General features: G+C 36.5%; 2 protein-coding genes, 1 long non-coding RNA gene and 2 pseudogenes across 4 annotated transcripts; 2 read left to right on the top strand and 3 right to left on the bottom strand.

Moving 5' to 3' along the window:
- Positions 1-177: 177 nt before the first annotated feature.
- LOC147473164 (putative RNA-binding protein ARP1) lies at positions 178-961 on the top strand (annotated as a pseudogene).
- A 1,391-nt stretch (positions 962-2,352) lies between these two features.
- LOC147473163 (uncharacterized) lies at positions 2,353-6,093 on the top strand. Its single transcript, XR_015210553.1, has 7 exons — positions 2,353-2,904; positions 3,158-3,200; positions 3,282-3,368; positions 4,082-4,174; positions 4,871-5,019; positions 5,842-5,917; positions 6,039-6,093. It is a non-coding gene; the product is annotated as an uncharacterized LOC147473163 (long non-coding RNA).
- Positions 6,094-10,278: 4,185 nt separating this feature from the next.
- LOC147473162 (PR5-like receptor kinase pseudogene) lies at positions 10,279-10,653 on the bottom strand (annotated as a pseudogene).
- Positions 10,654-10,683: 30 nt separating this feature from the next.
- Positions 10,684-14,802, bottom strand: LOC147473161 (uncharacterized). 2 transcript variants are annotated; one of them, XM_086587766.1, is made up of 9 exons: positions 14,585-14,802; positions 14,376-14,500; positions 14,068-14,112; positions 13,748-13,829; positions 13,566-13,634; positions 12,739-12,793; positions 11,474-11,562; positions 11,288-11,354; positions 10,684-11,122 (listed from the first exon to the last, which is right to left on the bottom strand). In XM_086587766.1, the coding sequence occupies exons 2-9, from the start codon at positions 14,432-14,434 to the stop codon at positions 10,818-10,820; spliced, it is 771 nt and encodes a 256-aa protein (XP_086443892.1). In that variant the 5' UTR covers positions 14,435-14,500; positions 14,585-14,802; the 3' UTR covers positions 10,684-10,817. The 2 variants fall into 2 exon arrangements, with proteins under 2 accessions (XP_086443892.1, XP_086443893.1); XM_086587767.1 differs by lacking the exons at positions 14,376-14,500; positions 14,585-14,802 and adding an exon at positions 14,207-14,364.
- Positions 14,803-15,034: 232 nt separating this feature from the next.
- Positions 15,035-21,678, bottom strand: LOC147473160 (uncharacterized). The gene is made up of 5 exons (XM_086587765.1): positions 21,400-21,678; positions 16,786-16,995; positions 16,133-16,480; positions 15,849-15,975; positions 15,035-15,419 (listed from the first exon to the last, which is right to left on the bottom strand). The coding sequence occupies exons 1-5, from the start codon at positions 21,418-21,420 to the stop codon at positions 15,268-15,270; spliced, it is 858 nt and encodes a 285-aa protein (XP_086443891.1). The 5' UTR covers positions 21,421-21,678; the 3' UTR covers positions 15,035-15,267.
- Between the last annotated feature and the right edge of the window lie 347 nt (positions 21,679-22,025).

Raw genomic sequence — 22,025 nt, 5'->3', positions numbered from 1 at the left:
ACTTTTGTTTTAATCGATCTCACAGAAGAATAGCAATCAACAATAAAACAAAACCCAACCTTCATCAAACACTCCAAAGTCTCTCACAAAAAAAACTCTCTGAAGAAGAAAAATCAGTCTCTTCCTGTTATTAATATGGTAAGTTTTTGCTATTGCTTTTGTTTTTGTTTTCGTTTCATGGCTTATCAATCGATTCCAAATCCATCGAACTCCAGTTATGGCTTTCATCTCTTCAATTCCCCTTTTGGAGATACAACCTATACCAAGGTCTTTGTTGGGGGATTGGCTTGGGAGACCCAGAGCGAGACCATGTGTTGTTATTTTGACCAGTTCGAAGACATCCTCGAGGCTGTTGTCATTACCGATAGGATAACTAGAAGATCCAAAGGCTATGGTTTTGTCAGTATTCCTTTGTTTTTATTTTAAACAATTGATTGACTTATTATTCTTCATTTTGCTAAAAAAAATTATTTATTTAGGTGACTCTTTCGTGATCCCGAAGCTGCCAAGAGAGCCCTGTCTTGACCCAAGTCCCATTATTGACGGAGACGAAATTTAATTGCAATTTGGCTTCACTTGGGCGACCTTGCCCTCCATCGCCTTATGGTAATATTATTTCCTCATTATTTCATGATTACTAAATGGAAGGCTCAAAAATGTCATTTATGTGTAAAATGTATAACGATAGGTGTTTGAGAGTCATCTCGGAACTAATTCTCTTTTCTATCATTTAATTGCTACCCTTACAAGTATGTGTAAAATGTATAGGTACAATAGCTTTTTGCATTCGTGTGGCACATATAATTTTATGTTTATGCTATTTCCCCTAGGGCATTTGAGGGCAATGACCCCTTACTTTGCAAGTGAGCAAAGCTCGAGGCCTTACATTAGAAGCCCCAGTTACCACCAGCCCACCACTTACAACTATCAACAAGGGTTTGCATACCCTCAATATGGGTGAGTAGTCTTCTCGGGATCTCACACTATTCACGATTCACTTTGATGTCAAACCTTGAATAAACAAAGAATGTCTATATTGTACATATATAAATGCATTACACTATATTGTTATCAATAACATCTATATGAACGTATTACATTATATTGTATGGTAAGAAAGGTCAAAACAATAATGGGAAAGGTTAAAAAAGGGTGGGAAAGAAGATATACAGAGATAAGCAATAAGTTATAGGAAAATCTCTTCCTCCAAAAACTCAGGACCAGCACATAACCAATACAATAATAATGTTGAAGCTGTAAAAACACTTCTTTGACATTGTGGTGTCTAATTTATGATCGTTGCCAAAATAAAACAGACTTATAACCTTGAAGTTTTACTACGTTGAATTGTTGGTCTGAAATCTGATTTACAAAGTTGAATGTTTAGGACAATAGGACTTGCATCATACCCTGCCTTTATACAAGTTTGTTTGCATTAGAAATTAATTTTCTCTATAGGTTATTTAATGATAGTGGACCTTCATTAAATTTACATAGGGTGGTGTCAATGAGATATGGGGCAACAATTTCAAATGTTGATTTCAAGAGGAGCTTAAATGATTTAGAACTGGTTCCTTTAGGAGGTGCTATTATACAGGTTTCCTTAGTTCAGGCCAAATTAATACCCCGACCGAGTTTTTTAGATAATGAGGTTACCGTGTTTCTATTCCATGAATAATAGTAAGCTTCCTTTTACGACTTAATCATTTGATCAGTGCAGACCTTTTTGTTTACTACATAAAAGTTAGTCGTTTCTTATAAACTAAGATTTGGTTCTTCTGCGTGGACTTGGAATTGGTTAGTTTAAGAACCTAATAAAGTATAGGAGAACCTCTCCTGTTTGGGACAATTAATTTGAACCTTGCTAAGGATTTAATTATTTGTTGCTCTCTGCACCATTGTACTTTGATGATCGATATGCTTTATATACCGTTTTGCATTGAGCTTTACGTGCTATATTAAACTGTCAATTTGGCATCATAAGCTCCATCGAATTATTTATCTGTATCCCAGGGCTTAATATAAATATTATTTATCTGTTCGGCGAATGACTTTTAGGAAGTATGTATGTGATTCATGATTGTATGAAAACGGTGGCTACTGAGTGACTAATGTGTTGCGAATCATTTGCATAGTTTTAAGACTTATTGCATCAGATTTTAATAGTCAATGTTGTTGCAGCTCAAGTCGATGAAGGGATTATTACCTGGGAAGTTATGAACATGATACTGTGCTGATTTCTCAAGGTGGTTTCATGTTTGTCCTGCCATTTATTTTAGGTAGCCTATAATTTGAGTTTTCTTTGATATCTTTCAGGCTCAAAAAATCCTTACGATAAGTAGAATTTTGTTTTAAGGTTTTGTTCTAATGAAGTTTCTTTGTTAGTTTTACTTCTATTGGTCTTCTTTACTTTTGCTTCATCCATCTGTTTTAAACAGTTATTGAGCACACACACTTATAACTCGATTGGATTGGTACACTTGATAATGATTATAGAAAACAGTGTTTTTCATTTGGGTTAAATAGGATTTGACTGCAGCATCATAATGAAAAACTTTGTTATCTCAAATCCAAACCCTACGCTAATTGATTCCCCACCTCAAATCCTACTGGGGCCATCTGTTGTTTCGTCTCACTGTGCTACGAAAGTACAATAAACTTAATTATCATGTATTAAATTTTCCTATCTTTTTTGGTGTTTACCTGGTTTGATTCTTCAGATGACAAGGCTATTTGATCACTTTATGCCATAGACATTTTAATTATTTTCTCTTTTACTAATTCTAAATGTAACAGTCTTCATAAACTTGAACAGCTGTCCGTTCTGCAATTCTGGAATTTCGTCGGGAAAAAGAGTTAAGTTCTTGCCGAGAATCAAAGAGAAGAAGAGAAAGGTTTGAACAGGTTTGTCCTCTCTTTTTTTTTGTCTATTTGGTAGTTTGGTTGGTAATGTAGATTATATATTGGACAATATAATATAGTGGGATGGGATGGGCCAAGTGTGCAATTGCAAATACACCGAAAACATATACAGCAGATAAGTGCCCCCAACTAAGCAAACGGGAACCCCCTCGCCTAAAAAGAAGAAGAATAACAGTCAATTGAAATGAACTCCTAACAAAACACTAGATGCTCAGTTTCATTCTCTTTTGTGCAGGACAAGTTAAGTTGTGGTGATCTCTCAATGTATTTCTCAAGAGGTAAAGGTGTTCAGTTTCCTTTTGTAGTTACTGACAACGTAGTTATCAAGGTATGTTGTTCAGATTTAAGTATGTATGCAGTATGCTTGCTTTGTACAAATATCTAAGAGTTGCAAGGACCAAATCTGAGAGAAATGGATTCAGCAACCATAGAGCAACGACCATTAGGTATTTGTTTTGTATAATATTGTAATTTGGTGACATTGTTTGTTCTTTAAAAACTTTTTATTTTGTGATTCATGTAGAGGAGCTTATTCTGTAATAGTAGGAAGTCACGTTAGTTTACTCTCAATAAGTTTACTTTTAGTTAATTATTAGGGTGCTGAGGTGCAGAGTGCAACTTATGGTAAGGACAAGTTCTGTAATGTTAGCTAAGGACAACTTGAGACATTCGTGTGAATTATGAATTTGCTTTCTTTAATTTGGTTGTCACCGTCCAGGTATGCAATCACAAGTGCGTCTATCAATCTAAGGGTCAAATTTCTAGAAGAGTTGATAACATTCTTTATCTTACATGACAATTTAGGAAAACTGATTTTTAGGATGTGGTTGAATGGTAATCACTTCACTTATAATTTAATTAAATTAAATCCTTTCCATCTCATTCAAAGAGTACAGTATATTAAACCCTGTAAATGCATGAGTTATCTGAAGTCAAACATTCTTGAAAAAGGTATGCTATTATGTCTATCACCTTTGATAAGCTTCTATTGTCCCATATTCTCCTACGGTAAATGAAGTCAAAAATTATATGTTAGTTCTTTGTTTCTTATGTTACTCCGTTGAAAGGCATCGAATCTCCCTTCTCTATATCTTTATGTCTCCTTGCTTGACTTTTGAATTGAATTTGATGTTTTGAATTGATGGTGTTTCAAATGAAGGTAGCACTCCTCCATGGCTCCATCTCTTCAACCGCCATCATAATCACCATCTTATGTTGAACAACAACTACCAAACCCATTTCTCAATTAAAGGTAATCTTCAATGCCCATTTTTCAAATATTTTAATTAATGTAGTTTCAGTTATTTGAAATACCCGATTTTCATTTAGTTATATATAATCTCCAATGTCATTCCATCTTACTCTAATGTCTCTCAGAATCGATCGTCCCCATAACTAGAGTTTAAACTTATGGTATTCTTGAAAAATCTGATAATGAGAGTTTACTTTTTCGGATTCTTTCATAGGCTTATACATTATTATTTCTAAGGTTTTGTTTAAACCTGAAACAATGAGAAGTGAGACTTGCTAAAACTTATTATATTCAATAGAAATGATAGTAATAATTAAAAAAATCGATAAGAATCTCCACTTAGGCAAAGCCTAGGTGTTTGTGGACAGATCCAATCACTCACCTTGATAACGCCTTTGACAACATATTTGGGGAGAGGTACTCTCATCTTTTATCTATAAAGCTTTTTGGTATATGATTAATTACTGCTAACACAGGGAAACCTCTATTTTTTTATGTGAGTTACCATCTCACTCTTTTTCTTTTAAGAATGGGATACTGGATTAAGATGTTTTGAATAAACTATGGGTTTGCCTTATAATACAATTTTTTTTGCATCTCTTTTAGTTTTGCTTAACGAGTGGAATGTCTTATTTATATTCTCTTTTACAAATAGTTTTGGAAGAAGATGATAACTTATTTTGGCGTTGGTTTCAGGTTGCTTGCTCTGTCCACTTCAAGTACAAGTCAAGCTGTTCAAGTACGTACAAGAAGAATGAAGCAATTTCTTGAGCAACTCACCGTCGGTTCTTAGATTCAGGTTTCTTTCGGCAAAGGCTAACTAATCGGGTTCTTCTTCTTCGAAGGTCAACATCTTTTACTTCTTGATATGTTTTTATGTCATAGTCAAAAATAGTATCAACTACAAAAAAACTGGGACGTGTAGAAAATTAACCATTAGCACAAGGTATAGCTTGAACATAATGAAGTGGAATGTACGATGTTTTTTTATTCGTGAACGGTGAACCCATGATGCATGAAAAGCACAAAATGTAAAAGGTATATACACAATAAATTATCTTTGGTTTCACTCACTAAGTGTAGATTACACAATGCCTCTGGGTTGCTTCTCATTGGTCTGTGTTAGAGTCTGTGTAACACAATGTGTTTTCCCTTACTAAGCAAACTTGATGGTGAGGGACTAAGAGCTGAATTTCTGACCAATATAGATATGTTTGACGTATCTCCAACATAAATGGAAGTATTTTCAATTCGTCTCTTTTAATAATAACTCTTTAATACACTGCATGTCTTATCTCATCTTATCTCATCTTATCTCATCTAGACGTATGTGTTGTTATTCAAGTCACTTTAGACTAGGCAAGGTTGCCTCACACCCTAATAGTTTGAGCTGTTCAATTTTTTTTTTCTTTAGAGCGTAATTGGATAAGTATACACTGATAGGCTGATATATAGGCTAATACTAGGTTCTTACCTTTGTGCTATATACTTCTCTAATAGATATGGTTCTCTATCAAAGTTTAGGTTCCACTCAACATACGGGCTTGGAAAATTAGAGATAAGCTTTGATAGTCTTTAAGCCAGCAACAAATTGTGTTAGCTATGTTTTAGCCTCTTGCTTGAAGACAACTATCTTAATCTAAAACTTTTCTTTCAATTGTTCGCAGAAGATTGAAGAGTAAGCCCTATGTTATCTCCATTAAAACCTTAATCGCTCTCACTCTCCGATAATCAATTTATCAGGTAATCTATTGAAAAGCTAAGGGTTCATTTACATTTGCTTACAAGGTCTAAGATGTTTTGACTAGAAAGTTTGGAATATTTATTAAACCATATCAAACTATGCTTTCTACACTTTTCGCAGTTTTCTCTTTTACCTTTCGGTCTCTCTACACACCAGTTTTGCTGCTCTGTTTACAATAAATTAGGTATGGTTTTTTTGAAACCCATATATGTATTTGTCTTTGAGTATTTCAAAGATAATGACAATAAAAAACATAGACATGAACTTAATTGGATTAGGAAAATATTATTATACTTATATTGAAGTTCTGATTAGATATCCATTTTGATAACCAAACTTTATCATATATGTGTCAGCATTGATTCAGTACTATACTAATCCTTATTTAACTTAGTTTAAGCCTAAAATGTTGCAGATTCGAGAAGCTATGAATTTTTTAAAATATTTGTGGGACGATTTGTCTCCAACCTATGTTAATCTCTGAATAGGTCGCAAACGTTTCTCCTATTCCCATTCTAGATTACAATCCTTATTGATATGCATGTGAACCGCCCACTTTATGAAGCATGTTAGTTATCTCCTTGAGGATTGTCTTCAAAGCAATATATATATTTTGAGTTTTTACCTACTTGGTAACTTTTGTTTTCTTATTTGTTATGAGTTTCATTGCATATCCCTCAGTTTGATGGTTGGCTTTGTTTTTTATTATGACCAGGTGTTCCCTTGAGTATCTTGGGTTTTGGTGCATGTATACAGATGCTTTCCCTTATGAGCAGGATCACTATTTAGCATGCTTTGTTTTCTGTTCACCATTAGAACTTTTGTGTAGGTGGAGGTTGTAATAGTATCCGTGCTACATAATTTACAATGTCCAGAATCCCATCAATGGATTGAGGTGCTTTCTTTTATATGTTTGAAAGTTCCATTGAGCTTTTACAAGTAAACTCTAAAAGTTTCAATTTATCTTTAAAGACAATTGTTCTTATGTCATAATTAATCCAAATAACTCAAGCTGTCCAAACCCTTTTGCTTCTGCTGATGAGTGTCTGATCATGCCGACACCAGCTTTAATATCTAATTAGTTCTGAATTTGATAGTTCTTACTTGCATGCCTTCCACTCATTAAACCACAGGACTCGCAAGATGTGAAACGTAACAAAAATTTGGCTGAGATGCACTGGAGGATGAGGTTGTACTATAACCATTAGATTTGTATCCAAATTAAATCTGAGCATTTGCAGTTCACCACTTCATATGACAGGTTAATACTATTACAGCTATTGCAGATTTGCACAAATAGTATTTCAACTTTTTTGATGGTGGTATTTCAACATTCAGTGGTGCTCGAGGATACACAATTGGTTTTCCGCGTAATGTCACCATTTTGTGGTTAAATAAGAAGTTTGAAAAATCGGGATAACTAAATAAGAAGTTTTTGTACATCTTAGTACTTATCTATCTTTTAGGAATTAAACTCTTTTCGGAAACGGAGAAATCTATACGTATCTTTTAGGAAATAAACTCTTTTTGGAAACGGAAAAACCCACATGAATAACAACAACCGACAAAGAATCGGACACTTATATGCTTACAAAGAGATCATACCATCAAGCTTTTACGTAACTCTATAAGGTATTTTCTAATGCTTCAATATTCAAACGCTCAACTATTTGTAGTCTGAACCATTAGTATTAGTGTTGGTATTATTGATTTCTCTCTCGGACTACCCCACCTTGAAAGCAGCATCTCGAGCTCTGAATGCTCTATGTTGATATATACTCCTGTGGTCTGTGTTGATTACTGTGGTTTGTGTTGAACACTTAGAATTACTACCACACCTTGAAAGCAGCATCTCGAGCTCTGACTACTAAAAAGTGTAATGAAAGCACCATGTCTTGAAAATCAAGTCTCTAGAGTTAACAACATAGCAAAAATTCAGCCCACATCTAGCTGCATGACAATGAATCATATAAATAAGTATAAACAGGGAGAATGTAACAGAGTAATAGTGTAGCAATCACAACTACAAGTAGTACCTGTTGCAATAGAATTTCAAAGACTCCATATGACCCAATTCACACTCCAGAAATATCTCTAAGGATACAACACGTACTCATACAGTTGGTAGTATCAACCTTAATCTAGAAAACCTACATGGTTCCTCAGTAAAAACTGGCTCCAAAAATTTGAGCAAAGCCAATCATGTTTACAAAATAATTCATATTTTTTTTGGTTAATTGTAATTTTCAAGTGTTTTACTAACAATAAATTGATCTATAAATTGATGCAGCGAATCCAATTTTGAAAACTTATCCCTCTAAAATTCAAAGATATGTTAATGCACTGCACCAAAATATTAAAGATAGACGACCCAGAATTTTGCAACGAAATATTGGGAGAAAATCAATACAGATGTCAAATATCAATTGGCGTTCCAATCTTTAACATCAAAGACAATCACCAATTCAAGGAAACTCAACAACTCAAGAAGATTCAGAAAATTCAAAGATCAAAGAAAGCAATTGATTTTCTCGCGACGGTGAGATAGGCTTTGAAGTAGTAGACTATAACTACGAAGAAATAGAAGAAATTTGCAACAAACTTGAGATTGTAGAAAAGAACGACATGCTTAGAAATCAGTGCATACAAATTCAGGAAGAAGAAATTCAGTCCGAAAGAATATATTAATTATCTAAAGGCAATTATAAAGAGGGAATGGTAGAATTATGATTCTCTCTACGTAACTATCTGTTCAATCTTGGAGATGAGATGACTTATCAGACATTTTTACATATATGGAATCATATCTTTAGTAATTTTTAAATCAAGCAATTTTCTATATGATTTCTTTGTGCATTGTTACAACTCATTTTTCTGTTTCGTATAACATAACAAAATTAAAAAGCAAGCGGATACCAAATCAATATATCATAACCCATTTCAAAGCCCATTTCAAAGCTCATAGACAAGTGAGAAGCAAATGCAAGAAAAAAATCCCAGTAGCTATGTAACCTAAGGGGTTCACAATGTTACATTAGCTTGAAGAAACCTCTGCATTGCCAAATTCGGGCGAAGCATAGAGTTGAGGGAGCATGTCACGCAAACATATGGGTTTGATCGACTATATCTGCTTAGGCCCAATGCTTGCAAGATTATACTTTCGAATTACCAATATAGAAAGGAAAATATTAATGTTTTGCTCCCAAGTGCAAAATTATGCCCTGTTGGCAAATGACAACGAGTAATCGTAATTCTTTGCTCCATAGGCAAACATAAGCAAAGCGAGAGATAGGCGTAAAGTATATCGAACTACCAAAAATTATGTTTAGAATGCACAAGGAGGTAACCCTTGCCTAGAATGCATCGTTATTCCCCGCTCTTCCCTTATAAATTCACCATTCCTTATAAAACCTCAAGCCAAGTTCATCAACACGGTGAGGCCGGTGATTTCGGCATGGTGATAAGGTAAGTGTCATGGCACAAAATATTAATGTTGGTTTCCTTACGATCTTCTATTTTATCCTAGAAAAGAACAATGAAACATGCATAGAAAGAGGAAATGAAAGCTTCAATTCACTTGAAAGGTGAAATATGAAAATCGAGTTATTGTCTCTTCTCTTTGCTATATCCCATAAGATTAATACATAATCAGAAATAACAACAAAGATGCAGTGATAACATTTCTTCTGTGCAGCTCCTTGTTTGTTGCTCTTACTTTTTGCCATTACAAAATTTTATGAATTTACACCATTTACATTAAAAGACTGAAAAAGACATCATGTCCAATCAACAACAAGTTCTATGTACAATGAAAGAGTTGTGGGATAATGCAACCCAGGATAACCTTTCTCCTCAAATCCTACAGTTTCTGGCAACCTTCAATTTACACCTGTACTCTCCATAGCTTACATTTAAATTGATGTGGTCGAAATCGGTAATGCGGGAGATCCACTAATTTTGGTGGAATCACCTCTCCAAGTGTTGGCGCTTGAAGAGCCATAATACGGATAAAACAAATCAGAAGGTGACGGAAGTTGTATGTCATAAGTACCTGCACCACAACACTCATCATTGGTCAGTCATTAGGCCGGTATTGAGTACACCATAATGCAACTGTAGCTAATGTTTTTGCCTTCGATTTATCCTTGTCATTGATGCCACAGTAATCCATAATTTCATCTAGTTGCCCTTTCTTGAACTTTTCCCAAAACTTCTCCAGATAACCAATTTTTCGCCATCAAGATTCATCTTCCTCTCCAAAACTTCAAACAACATTCCAAAGCTATAAATATCACTTTTGGAAGTTACTGGCATTTGTATCCACATTTCTGGGGCAGCATAGTTGCGAGTCCCTCTAAACTCAATCAGAGATATTTGATTTAAATCTCTTTGAGAAACCTGCCATTCCAAAATCTGCAACTTTAGGGCAAAATTTTGAGTCAAGGAGCACATTACCAGGTTTTACATCACAGTGAACTATTTCATGAACGCAACCTTCATGCAAATAAGAAAGCCCTTTTGTTGTCCCAATTGCAATATCATACAATTTCTCCCATTGTAAATTAAGGCGGTTCTCATATAAAACCTTGTCGAAAGATCCATTCTCCAAGTATTCATAGACAAGTGCTTTCATATTGACCTCAAAGCAGTACCCATAAAGTATAACCAAATGTCGATGCAAAGTACTACTCATTGTTCTCACTTCAGCCATGAATGTGAATTCTATGACATTCATTGCGATGTCTTTTGAGTTTTTAACGGCTATTTGCACACCAATAGGTAATTTACCTTTAAAGACATCTCCATACGCACCATAACCTATTTGATTACTGAAATTTTCAGTAATGCTCGTAAGATCCTTATGCGAATATTGTTTTATCTTCTTTCTTCCCAGCTCATCTAATAACAATTCAATAGGGTTTGAGCTGCCATTGGCCCCTTCTTCCAAAACATCCTCAATTTTGCCTGCGTCTCAACTGCCGCAGAAAGCACTTCCCGAAGAGCACTTACAGTTTCTACGTTCTTAAATTTTGACTGCCTCTCAACTGCTACAGGCACCTCTTCATGAGGCTGCAGAAGTGGGACATTGGTTGGTCTCAGAGGAACAGTTGAAGGATCAATTTCACCAATGTAGTATTTATCCATCATCTCTCTTGCAACATCAGAATGACCAACATCTTCAAAATCATTCGTCGCATCTTTTCCTGCATACGTTCAAATACGTATCATGAATCCATATCCTATGAAAGGTGCATGCAAGTTAAGTTGGAAAACGGGTAAGAGTTGTCACCACAAGCCCTGGTTTATAACCCGCCAGCACTTATCACCCACTCATTAGCAGAATACATGGGTGAAAGGATGATACTTACCTGTAGCAGAAAGCAAGACCTCATCACCTCCAGGATGGTCGTCCATGAATGGAGTTGCATCATAGACCTGAAAAAGTAGTTTGGAAGTACAAGCTAAATCTGGTATATCATACACATAAAAAAATGATTTTACTTTAATGTCAAGGCTAATGCTAAACTTTGAGCATTATAAACAAGGACCCTTACAGTTGGGTTTGTGAAGGTACTTAAAGCTGATAGGACAACAAAAGCTCGTTTCAAGGAAGCCACCATTTTCCAAAGAAATTCTAGGCACACTAACAGAAAATTTTAGGTGAGAGAACATGTTGATTAATAGAGCTTCCCAATGCAAGTGACTTTGCCAGGTGAGTGAACGAAGTCCTCTAGTTGCTAAAAACACAAAAACCAAAAAAAGACTTCCTGATGAAAAGTAACTTCCAACAAGATAAACTTCTTGGGTAGGTATACGAATTCACCTAGTTGGGAATCACGGAAGGAATCTCTCATACTGTCTCGCTATTTTATTTTCCTCTTTTCAAATGTTTATATAATTGGTGGGACAGGATCTAAATAGTTCACCAGCCACCACCATGCGACTCTACTAAACTAGGCATATCAGGTGAGTTTGTGAAGGTGACTATAGCTACCTTGCATTGAGAATGCTCTAAGATGCATCACCAATCTACCACTAGACATTTGCTGAAGTTGGTGTTTATGATGCATCTTGGTGCACACTACTCGATTTTTTAAGGTAAACTACTAAGGATGATAGTTAAGAAATAGGTAGCTCTTCTATCAAAATTGTGGCTTCTTGCATTCTCAACCACATCAGAAGTTTTATAAGAGTTTGACCTTTATTGGCTTCTATCAATATTGGATATATACAAAAAAAACAGATCCTTAGATACCTCTTTGCCTTAATCATCTAATTTAGACAAAAGTTTAAATTCAAATTCAAAACCAAGACTTCAATTATTTAACATGTGATAGTGCTTCTTGTTCACCAGAGCCAGGAATTCCTCCAGGGGGGTATAGAAAAACAACCATTACAAAATACATAATCCACATATTAGTATATGTTGTTGTTTACATTAGTAGGATTTCTTCTAGTTTTAAATAATGTAATTTTGAGTAGATAAGTAGAATGGTCAATGAAGATTCTCCTGATCTTGCTCACAGGGAGTTCAAAGAGTTAGATGTGGATAGTCCCCTGGAGATTCTAGCCTAGTGTCTATTTCAATGTAAGTAAAAGATGTAATTTATCGAAAAAATAAATAAGAAACATATTAGAAAATAACACATTAATAATAAAAGATTGCCCAATTACCAAAAATAAGTATAGATTGTGTGTAAAATAATCTACCTAGGTGGGCCTCATTTTTAACTACTATTTGTTTTACCTCACAAAGAAAATAACATATACACTACTACTATTTTTTTTTAGCACAAGTTGAGGGGGGGGTATGCCCTACCTGGCCTATACATGGCTCCACCACTGGCCGCATCCACATGTTGTAAGATAGAAACCTGATGCAGGAGCACATATATGGAATTAGCATGTTTCTTATTATTATTAATTAGTATTAGGTTATTATTATTAGTTTCCTCTTTGGTTAGATCTAGGTTCATTAGCAAGGTTTCCATTTTTGGATTCCAACTAGAATTCGGAACAATGTTTATATAAAGGCTTCTAGGCATTCATTGTTGGATGGTTATTATTGAATATTATTCTAAGACAATAGTTCTTCATGTTTGAAGGTTTAAACCCTAGTTTTAGGTGTTTGTTTTATTAATCATAATTGATATTTAACCATGCTTCCCCCAACAAGTTACATCAAATCAATTTATAATTTTCTATGAAAGTCAAGTAAGAGATGGGCAATAAATTATGGATCAAACAAGCCAGAGAGTGAGAGGGGAAGGAAAGGGAACCTAGAGAGCTTTTACACGATCCCAAAGCGGTGGAAGATCAGTCAAAAGGTTCTTCACAGATAGACCCGGAGGCTTAGCGTGCTTAAAAAATGGGTGTTTTAGTAACTTCTCGGCTGTTGGCCCCTTAGTCTGATCTTTCACCAAGCACATCGCAACCATTTCTTTAAAAGACTGATTACAACTGGAAATCCTCTAATTAGAATATCTTTTAACAGAACTTGTGAGTTGCGGCATAACCACCTCATAAATGTATGCAATGAAATCATACGTTATTTGGTGCAATCAAGAAAATATGACGAATAAACCCAACAAAAGCATAACTGATTGATGCTATCAACAACTCACTAGTAAAAATGATAAGTTATACCTTTGAAAACCATTTATCTCGATCATAATCCAGTCCAGGAGGAGCATTCTGAATAGTCATCACAACAACCTACCAACTAGGAGATATTAATAGCTGGTACTTGCACAAAAAACAAAAAAAAATCCAAAACTATGAATCAAGTATTTTGTGCATCTGGCCCTCACGAGTGACAGTGTATACACCTTCATTGGAGGGTACTCTGAATAGGGAGCATGACCATGAGCCAACTCCAGTGCAGTTATTCCAAACGACCAGATATCAGCTCTGTATGTTTACAGTTGCATCATCTTACAGCAGTTACTAAGAAACTACGTTTACTATACATATTTCAAAAGCTTATAGCTGCCTATCTGAAAACTGTCTGAGCACGTCAAATATATTAAAAGCACACTTTACAATGATAGTAATCCTTGGGAATAGAGACTTTCGAGTGCAGAAATCAGTTTTGCATGAGTAATATCTATGGTAAATACAAATTTAGCATGTTCTACTCAATACTCACTTGTAGTCATAACCACTTCCAGGTTGCAAAACCTCCGGAGCCATCCTGTAAAATAGAAGAAAAAATTGAACATCATGGTATCTAGTTATCTGCATCAAATGAAGTAAAAGAGATTTCACAGAGATGACAAAAAAAAAACCTTTAAAGAAAAATAATTTTATCAGAACAGTAAATTATCCATTAAGTAAAGGAATTCGGTTTTCTATATAGCTCCTTGTGTTAAAATCATAAATCGGAATGTGAAGCTGTTGTATATAAGTTTTTGACACTCATATCCTCGTTGGTTATGACTTATAGCAACAACTTACCAACATGGACTTCCCACAAACGTATTCCTGGTACGCTTGCTATCACCCCTGTCAAACATGCAAGCTGAAACACCAAAACCACCAAGCTTTACTATCCCATTGCTATCGAGAAGAATATTTCCAGCCTGAAATCGATTTCAAATTAGAGAAGACGTGAACAGATTCGACTTGGTCTAACTAGCAGAGATATGTTGAACATCCATACTAACCTTGACATCACGATGGATGTGGCCGTGTCTATGGAGGTACCCGAGAGCTTTAAGAGTTAGAACCCTCTGCCATGAACGGCATTACCACCCAGAGACATGTTTCAACGACAAATTAACAATATGCCGTTATTACATTTGGGTGTTCAATCAAACTCCCTTTCCATAAACGAGTTTTGATTCTCTGAGTGAGTTGTAGATATGGGACAAGAGATGAAGAGAACAACTAATCTTTCTTTTTTGGGTATTAAAACTTTTTCCTTAGTAAACATACGACCATACGAGACGAGACTCACAAATGCTAAAACTGAATTCGGTGTTCAAGTCTGCCAAGTTGCTCTGTTTGTATTTACATTATGTCAATCTCTAAGGTGCATGTTTGTAATTCGATTAAATTGATTGTGTCAGAAGACTTTTATACAAGATTTGTACAGTAAAAAAAAAGGCTGAAGGTTCTGTGAATCTGAAGATAGATTGAATATTAATAGACTATAAAAGTTACAACACATAAGATCCTCAAAAGCTTAAAGGAAGAAAACTCATCCGCAACAACTTAAATCAAACCCTAAATAACCTCAAAACTCTCTGCCACCAGCAAGAGCACCTTTAAAAAAATTCGGTCAATGTGGCCGGAGAACCCAAAATGCCAAGGGTATCTAGTCTTTTTGTGCCAAAGTGCCACATGATTAGTGCCTGAAGTGCCTCACGTTGGTGAAGAGAAGAGAGACTCCATACTTATTACAACAGTCTATGGCATCATTGTCTCTAATGCTTCCACCAGGTTCAGCAATGGCCCCAATCCCACTCTTACATGCTTCTTCTACAGCGTCATTCCAAGCTGCCAACAGAAGAGTGCCCAATGAGTCAAAATCAGAAGATAAGGCATATATCAGGCTTCTTTCTTTTCTTCTTAACTCTGCATGTATGCATGATCTAGGGTTTGTAAATATAGGAACTGGAATGCAAAAAGAATGTTTGTCATCGTGTGCATTCCAGTAAATAAGGACTCTAATTTCCTTCAGATGGCAAATAGATTTAAACTAGGTCCGACTTAGGCAGTACAACCATATTCATGTGTTGAGAAAACTAATAAAGTGGATGCTTTCGATTGTTTAGGGTTTAGGCTGCAATTTCGGCACGTCAAAAAAAGTGATGGACCAAGCATAACCCAACTGACACACCATCTAAATCATTGTTGATGTAGATGCATAAAACACTGAAAGTTTGACATTTGGACAGTTGGACTCAATGAGAACATAATACTTACCAAATGGAAAGAAGGCATCACTCGCCAACGCTGCTCCTTTAACTTCATCTCCTGCTTTCCTCAGAGCAATTCTTAGACTCTCTACACGGTTAGGTTGCCCACTTCCCATCCCTAACATGCAGTCATCCTAAACAAACATAAGAGATGACTTGAATCATGAATCTTTAAAGTAAATCTTAACATTTGCTTTTTATAAATATGACTTCAAATCAACAAGAGCAACATTCATGCTTCAATTTGGAAGAGCACTAACAGCTTGTACTATCGACATGGATAGAACTAACCTTTGCTATTACAATGGCATTGCTCTTGACATGCTTCACACAGAGCCAGGCAAACTCTGCATCATGAAGCTCGTTTTCTAGTGGAGTCCTTTCAGAAACCACTTTAAATTGGATATCTTGAGGGGTCAAGTCGTCAGAATCCTGAACCAACCATCCCCCACCAACTTGTCTGAGCGAGAGTTTTCCCTGCTTATTCTTGTTAGCTTCAAGGATCCTCAAAGTCTTTGATTTCCCACGAAGTATCTCAAGACCCTTTTCAGAGTACTTAGGTGCAACCACTATCTCATAAAACATCCGTGTTTCACCATCAGCAGGACTTCTGAACTCACGAATATCCTTGGCGAGAGCCTTAAAATGCATACCATTTGAATTAAGAACACTCATTAACAGTAACATTAATATCAACAACAGACAAGGCTACCCTTGGTAGAAAAGAAAAGGTATCCAAAGTTTGTTGGGGAGCTTTGGTTGTGTTACCGTCAATGGTCCCACATCCACACTGCATTTTAAGGTTATAGATGATGCAAACTGAATCAAATTTGTTGTCAAACTACAAAAATTTGATCTGAGTTGCAGTCCATATACTCTTGCAATCTTTTGCTTCACACCAAACACAGCCAAAATGCACATAATATCTTTCAATTCAAACTTACCTCGTCAACTTCTACATTAAAAGCTACTATCCCACCAAATGCACTCACTGGATCTGCTTTCACGGCTAGCCTGTAAGCTTCGAGGATATTCTCTCGTGATGCAACGCCACAAGGATTTGTGTGCTTGACTATCACACAGGTAGGTTTTTCGAATTCCGATACACAGTTCCATGCTGCATCAGCATCTAAGTAGTTATTATAGGACATCTCCTGAGAAAAGACAAACAAGTTAGATTAAATAGATAAACATCAATCTGAAAAATAATAATAGTAATAATAACATAGGAATGTACTGACTGATAAACCAACCTAAATGTGGTCCCCAAAGTTATAAAAAATCTAAAAAGTAAAATGCTGAGAAAGCAATAGGCCAATAGCCAAGTACGTAACTATTTTTGTGCTTGATCTCCTATTGAAGCCAGTTATAGATACCCATCCTAATCCATTTTCAGATACAGAATTATTGAGTAAGCTGAACAAAATTTTTGCATTAATCAAGATCTTCATCATTGCTACAACTTTGAAATGTAAAGGCACGCAGTGAAAAAAATAACAGCTTTGTGCGATTTTAATATGGGTCCTCTTTTATTCATGTATTTGTTGTTATTTCTAATTTGACTTATACATGTAGTGAGTTATCTTAATTGGTTAAGAACCCACTAAAACAAAGGAGTTTCTCTTAAAAAAGATCCTGTGTGGACTTTAGTTACCTTTGAGATTCCTCGCCATGTGCGGCATAACTCGAACAGGCAACATTCTAATTTTCTAAATACATGATTTCAAAAATAATAATACCAAGAGTCCTCTCTTCGTGATCTGTTGTGAAGCAAGGAAAGAACGCGATTTCACGCCTGTTTTGACTGCCTCATGACTGATTCACAAGGGTCTCGAAACGGACGTTTTTATTTAGCTTTATTACTGATTGAGGCCAAGCTTTGTCTGGGGAAACGATCAGAATGACTGATCAGTAGAGAGGTGCCCTTCAAAAAGGGTACCGAACCGGGAGTATTGACACATTGATTCTCGCTAATGAGTGAACGGACTCCAAGGATTACTCCCATAGCCCCAAAAAGGCGAAGGGAGTAATCCATTGAGAGTCAGTGAGCGAGTAAAAGAATGTATGTAGCTCCGGATTGTTCTTGTTCTCTCCGGACTGTCTGTCCTGTCGGACAAATAGGCATATGTTTTGAGTAAGAGTTCCACACAAGCCTAGGTTAGGGCAAGAAAAGGATAAGTCAACCCCTAAGGGAAATTCTATCTTAACTTGCCAGTCTAGGGGTATTGGTTTAACGTCACAGTACACAGCAGTGATATCTTGGCTTCGATGCTCGTCAAGGAGTGCCACCATTTCCGCAGGCTATAGCCAAGAGTTCACGGAGCCAGGTTACCGCATGTCTACGGGCCACACTCCAATCAATGCCTTCTTGTCCTTGAGTTCAGTAGTTCGATTCATGCTCTTGGGAACATAGTACAAAATATCAGGATATGGGTATTTATCGATATTCAATTTCTAGATATGTATCGTGGATATATCCCCCTCTTTGGGGATATTTGACATTGTTTCACATGCAAATATCGTGGATATATCTAAAATATCGACAAATATTGTGGATATTATGGATATTTTTGATATATCATGATATATTATTTATATTTATTTGAAATATAATAGTAAATATTAAATAAAATTGTTATATACACAAAAATATCGCTAAATATCTCCAAATATCACAAAATATCGTAATATCGTTGAAATATCACCCGATATTTGCGGTCAGATATATTTCTGAACATATCGCGGATATTTATGTCTTTCTCTTAAATCTGGATAGATATCTCCAAATATCGCGATATATCAGGATATTTTGTACTATGCTTGGGAATACCAGTCCTCCTAGGCAAGCTACTGTTTTAGGTCAGGAGCTCATCATGCAGCTATCTTTGAGACAGACATGCTTGTCTCAGCGAATACATTGCTTAGCCTGAAATGAACACTCGGTTTCATTGATCACTCTACCCAATAAGAATTTGTGTTTCCTTCCTGAAGTATTCTGGGGTTTAAGATGAGCTTACCAGTCTGTTTTAAGTTTCCTAATGCCTTTTCCTATCTTCATAGATAGTATGCACTGACATTCGTTTTCCTATTCCGGAACTATGCATTAACTCGTAAAGCTTCTCCTTCGGCTTTCCTAATTCTGTTGTACTTGACTTAGGCATAAGAAGCAGCTCTGATAGTCAATATAGGTGTGTTAAGCAAATGCATATTGAATTATAGAACCTAACTTTCTGAGTTCAATGTCAGCTTTCGGATAGACTCAAGTCACTCAACGCCGGAGACCGACGACAGGAGGTTATTAGAAAAGCACTTTACGAGCTAGACTAATCTCTCATTTGAGGACTCTGACGATAGTCAACTCAAGGCAGCCCATGAAACAAGCTAGAAGCCCATTTATACTTAGATAAATCTTATGTTTGAGAACTCTGATGATAGATTGGTCATTTCAGGTAAAAAAACGTGCTCTTGTCTAAAGAAAACAGTTATTGAGTGAAACAATGTGTGTAGCTGAAGAAGTGAGCTTAGGTAAGGGGACCGAACGGGCTAAAGGTTGTAGAAGAGAAGAAAGGGAAGAGAAGACACAAGAAGAAAGCGCCTCATGTTGATCCAAAGGTCTCTTGGATTCGTAAGCCTACTGTGACAGTGTCTGAAAACATCACAGCAGTGAATAGATTTCAAGCTCTAGCAGTAGAAGTGGAACATGATAATGCTAACACTCCTGAAGGACAAACAGAAAATCAAAGGAGCTCACAAGTTGCTGAATGCAGTAATGCTAGTGAACTTGCTCTGATGGTTCACCTTGGGGTTGTTGATGCACCTAGACCTGTGGTTGATGATCTCAGTTCAGTGGCTTTGCACCATAATGATCCTAGTGTGACAGAAACACCACAAGTTGCTAGTGAAATGGATAGAGAGGGAACAGATTGTTGTCTTTCTAGAGTCACTGAAACAAATATTTCAGCTAGATTGTTATAGAAGAAGTTGGTCCTGCAGAATCTGATGAGCTGGCACTAGCTCGGAGAGCAAAAGTGAATGAAGAAGCAGATCACATTCTCCACCTTTATGGGCTTACAAGCTGGGATGCCAAATCAAGATGCAGAGCCACCTGATCCTCATAAAGTCAGTGAATTCTTTGCATTGAGCTGGGCAGACATGATTGATAGTGATCAGCAAGAAGCAAGCACAGGTAACAAACACCTTCTCACAAGGCAGCAGCAATTACCTTTCCCCCCTTGAGGTCCAAGGCTGGTGGGGAAAATATCTCTCACTGAGCTCTGCTCAATTTACCCAATAAACTCTCTAGTTTCTAATGAAGTGCTTTTATTGGAATCTTAGAGGTATTTCAAATGAGAAAACCATAAATAGGCTGTCTAAGCAAATAAAAGATCATGATCCCGACTTCATAGGGATTGCTGAGCCTTTAGTAGACCCTAATCAGTTTCACTTGCATTTCTTTACAAATCTGGGATACAGTGCTAGCCTTCATGTCAATCAGCATCCATCTCACTGCCAAAATATTTTGTTTTTGTGGAAGAGCAAAATACCTGCACCTAACCTCATTGTCCAATCTCCTCAGCAAATTACAGTGGAAGTCAATGGTTGTTTGATTACAATTGTTCATGCTTATTCTTTGTATACTGGTAGAAGACAATTATGGAGAGAACTCACTCTCATTAATCAGTCTAACTTGCCATGGCTATTGATTGGTGATTTCAATACTTACTTAAGCCCTACTGAAAAGAGGGTGGCCTCTGCCCCTCTAACAGAGCAATGACTGAATTCAGAGAAGTTATAAATCACAATATGATGCTTGAGGCCCCAGCAAAGGGTATCATTTCACATGGTGCAATAGGCAACTGGGAAGCAGCAGAACTTGGGGTAAGCTAGACAGAGCATTCATGAATATAGCATGGAAAATTTCCAGGTTGGTCATATAAAGTTCTTGGTAGGCTTTGCTCAGATCATTCTCCTCTAGTAGGAAGACAATTTGACTGCTCCAAACCTAAGAACTCACCTTTTAAATTCTTTAAGATGTGGACTCTACACCCTAATTTCCCTCGAGCTTGTGGAGAAGAGTAGGTCTGTGCCAGTACAGGGTCATTCTATCTTCATCTTTTCTCAGAAGCTAAAAAAACGAATCAGATCAAAATGAAGAACGACTGAGGACCAATAAAGCGTTCAAAGTAGTCTAAATCAACTCCAATGAAAAACTTATTGAACTGGTCAAACGCATATCGAGTTCTCGACGGCCATAACACACCAGAAGACCACTGCTCTCCCAGTAACTGCACTAATGGGGATCTCCCAAGCGGACACAATCACTTTGCGTTTCCCGGGTTCACTGGCATAATAGTGTTAAGTAAGTGGTGCAAGTCATGTCATCACATCAGAGGTAACATAACTTGGAGATCACTGATCAAGATAGAGATAAGGCAATAAAGAAAGCTATTGCACTAGCTCTTGTTGCTTGCCTCATTGGTATTATGTTTAATGCTTCTATTTTACATAATTTGAAAAGATTAAGTGAAAAAACAAGAGATAAGATAGAGAAAAAGCACCTCTTTGATCGCAGCCGGCATTGCTTTGCTTGCTTCCACTTCAGAGCTAGTTAATAAGAGAATAAGCTGGCGGTTAGCTTACCTTTTCCTTGAGAGCTGGAGACAGACATACTTTCTTTTAGCCGAGCTCGATCCAGTAATTCCTGCTCATTTTCGATCTGATCTTCTAAATGGCTCTTAACGAGACCTGATCTAGCCCAATTTACTCATCAGAGACAGGATTTGTTGATTCGGTTTCAGAATATCCTGATTCCTTCTTTTCTTGGAAAGAAATATTCGTGATACTAACTATCACAAACTAGAATGAGTCCTTACTCAACTACCGTAAAGGGAAGGGTTAACTAACCGTGGCGAGACTGAAAGGTGAACTCAAAGTGAGTGGGAACTTCAAGTCACATTTGCTACAGAAGGAAGTTGTCCAACTGTATGAATGATGAAGTAATGGAGCTGACCTTACCACCTTACTTAGTAAACTATTGAGAAGTCGCCTGAGACATCAGCTTTCTAGCAATGGTCTTATCGGATTATCTTCCTTGATAGGGCACTACCTCGCTCAACTCGTCCTTTCACCTCAACTCAAGGATTAGTAGCTGCAGCCGCTGTCTTATCGGATTATAGTCTGCACT

The sequence above is a fragment of the Coptis chinensis genome, unplaced genomic scaffold (assembly GCF_015680905.1).
Source record: "Coptis chinensis isolate HL-2020 unplaced genomic scaffold, ASM1568090v1 utg4262_pilon_pilon, whole genome shotgun sequence".
Classification (NCBI taxonomy): Eukaryota; Viridiplantae; Streptophyta; class Magnoliopsida; order Ranunculales; family Ranunculaceae; genus Coptis; species Coptis chinensis.
The sequence above is the reverse complement of the archived record's forward strand: the minus strand, read 5'-3'. Positions and strand labels throughout refer to the sequence as shown.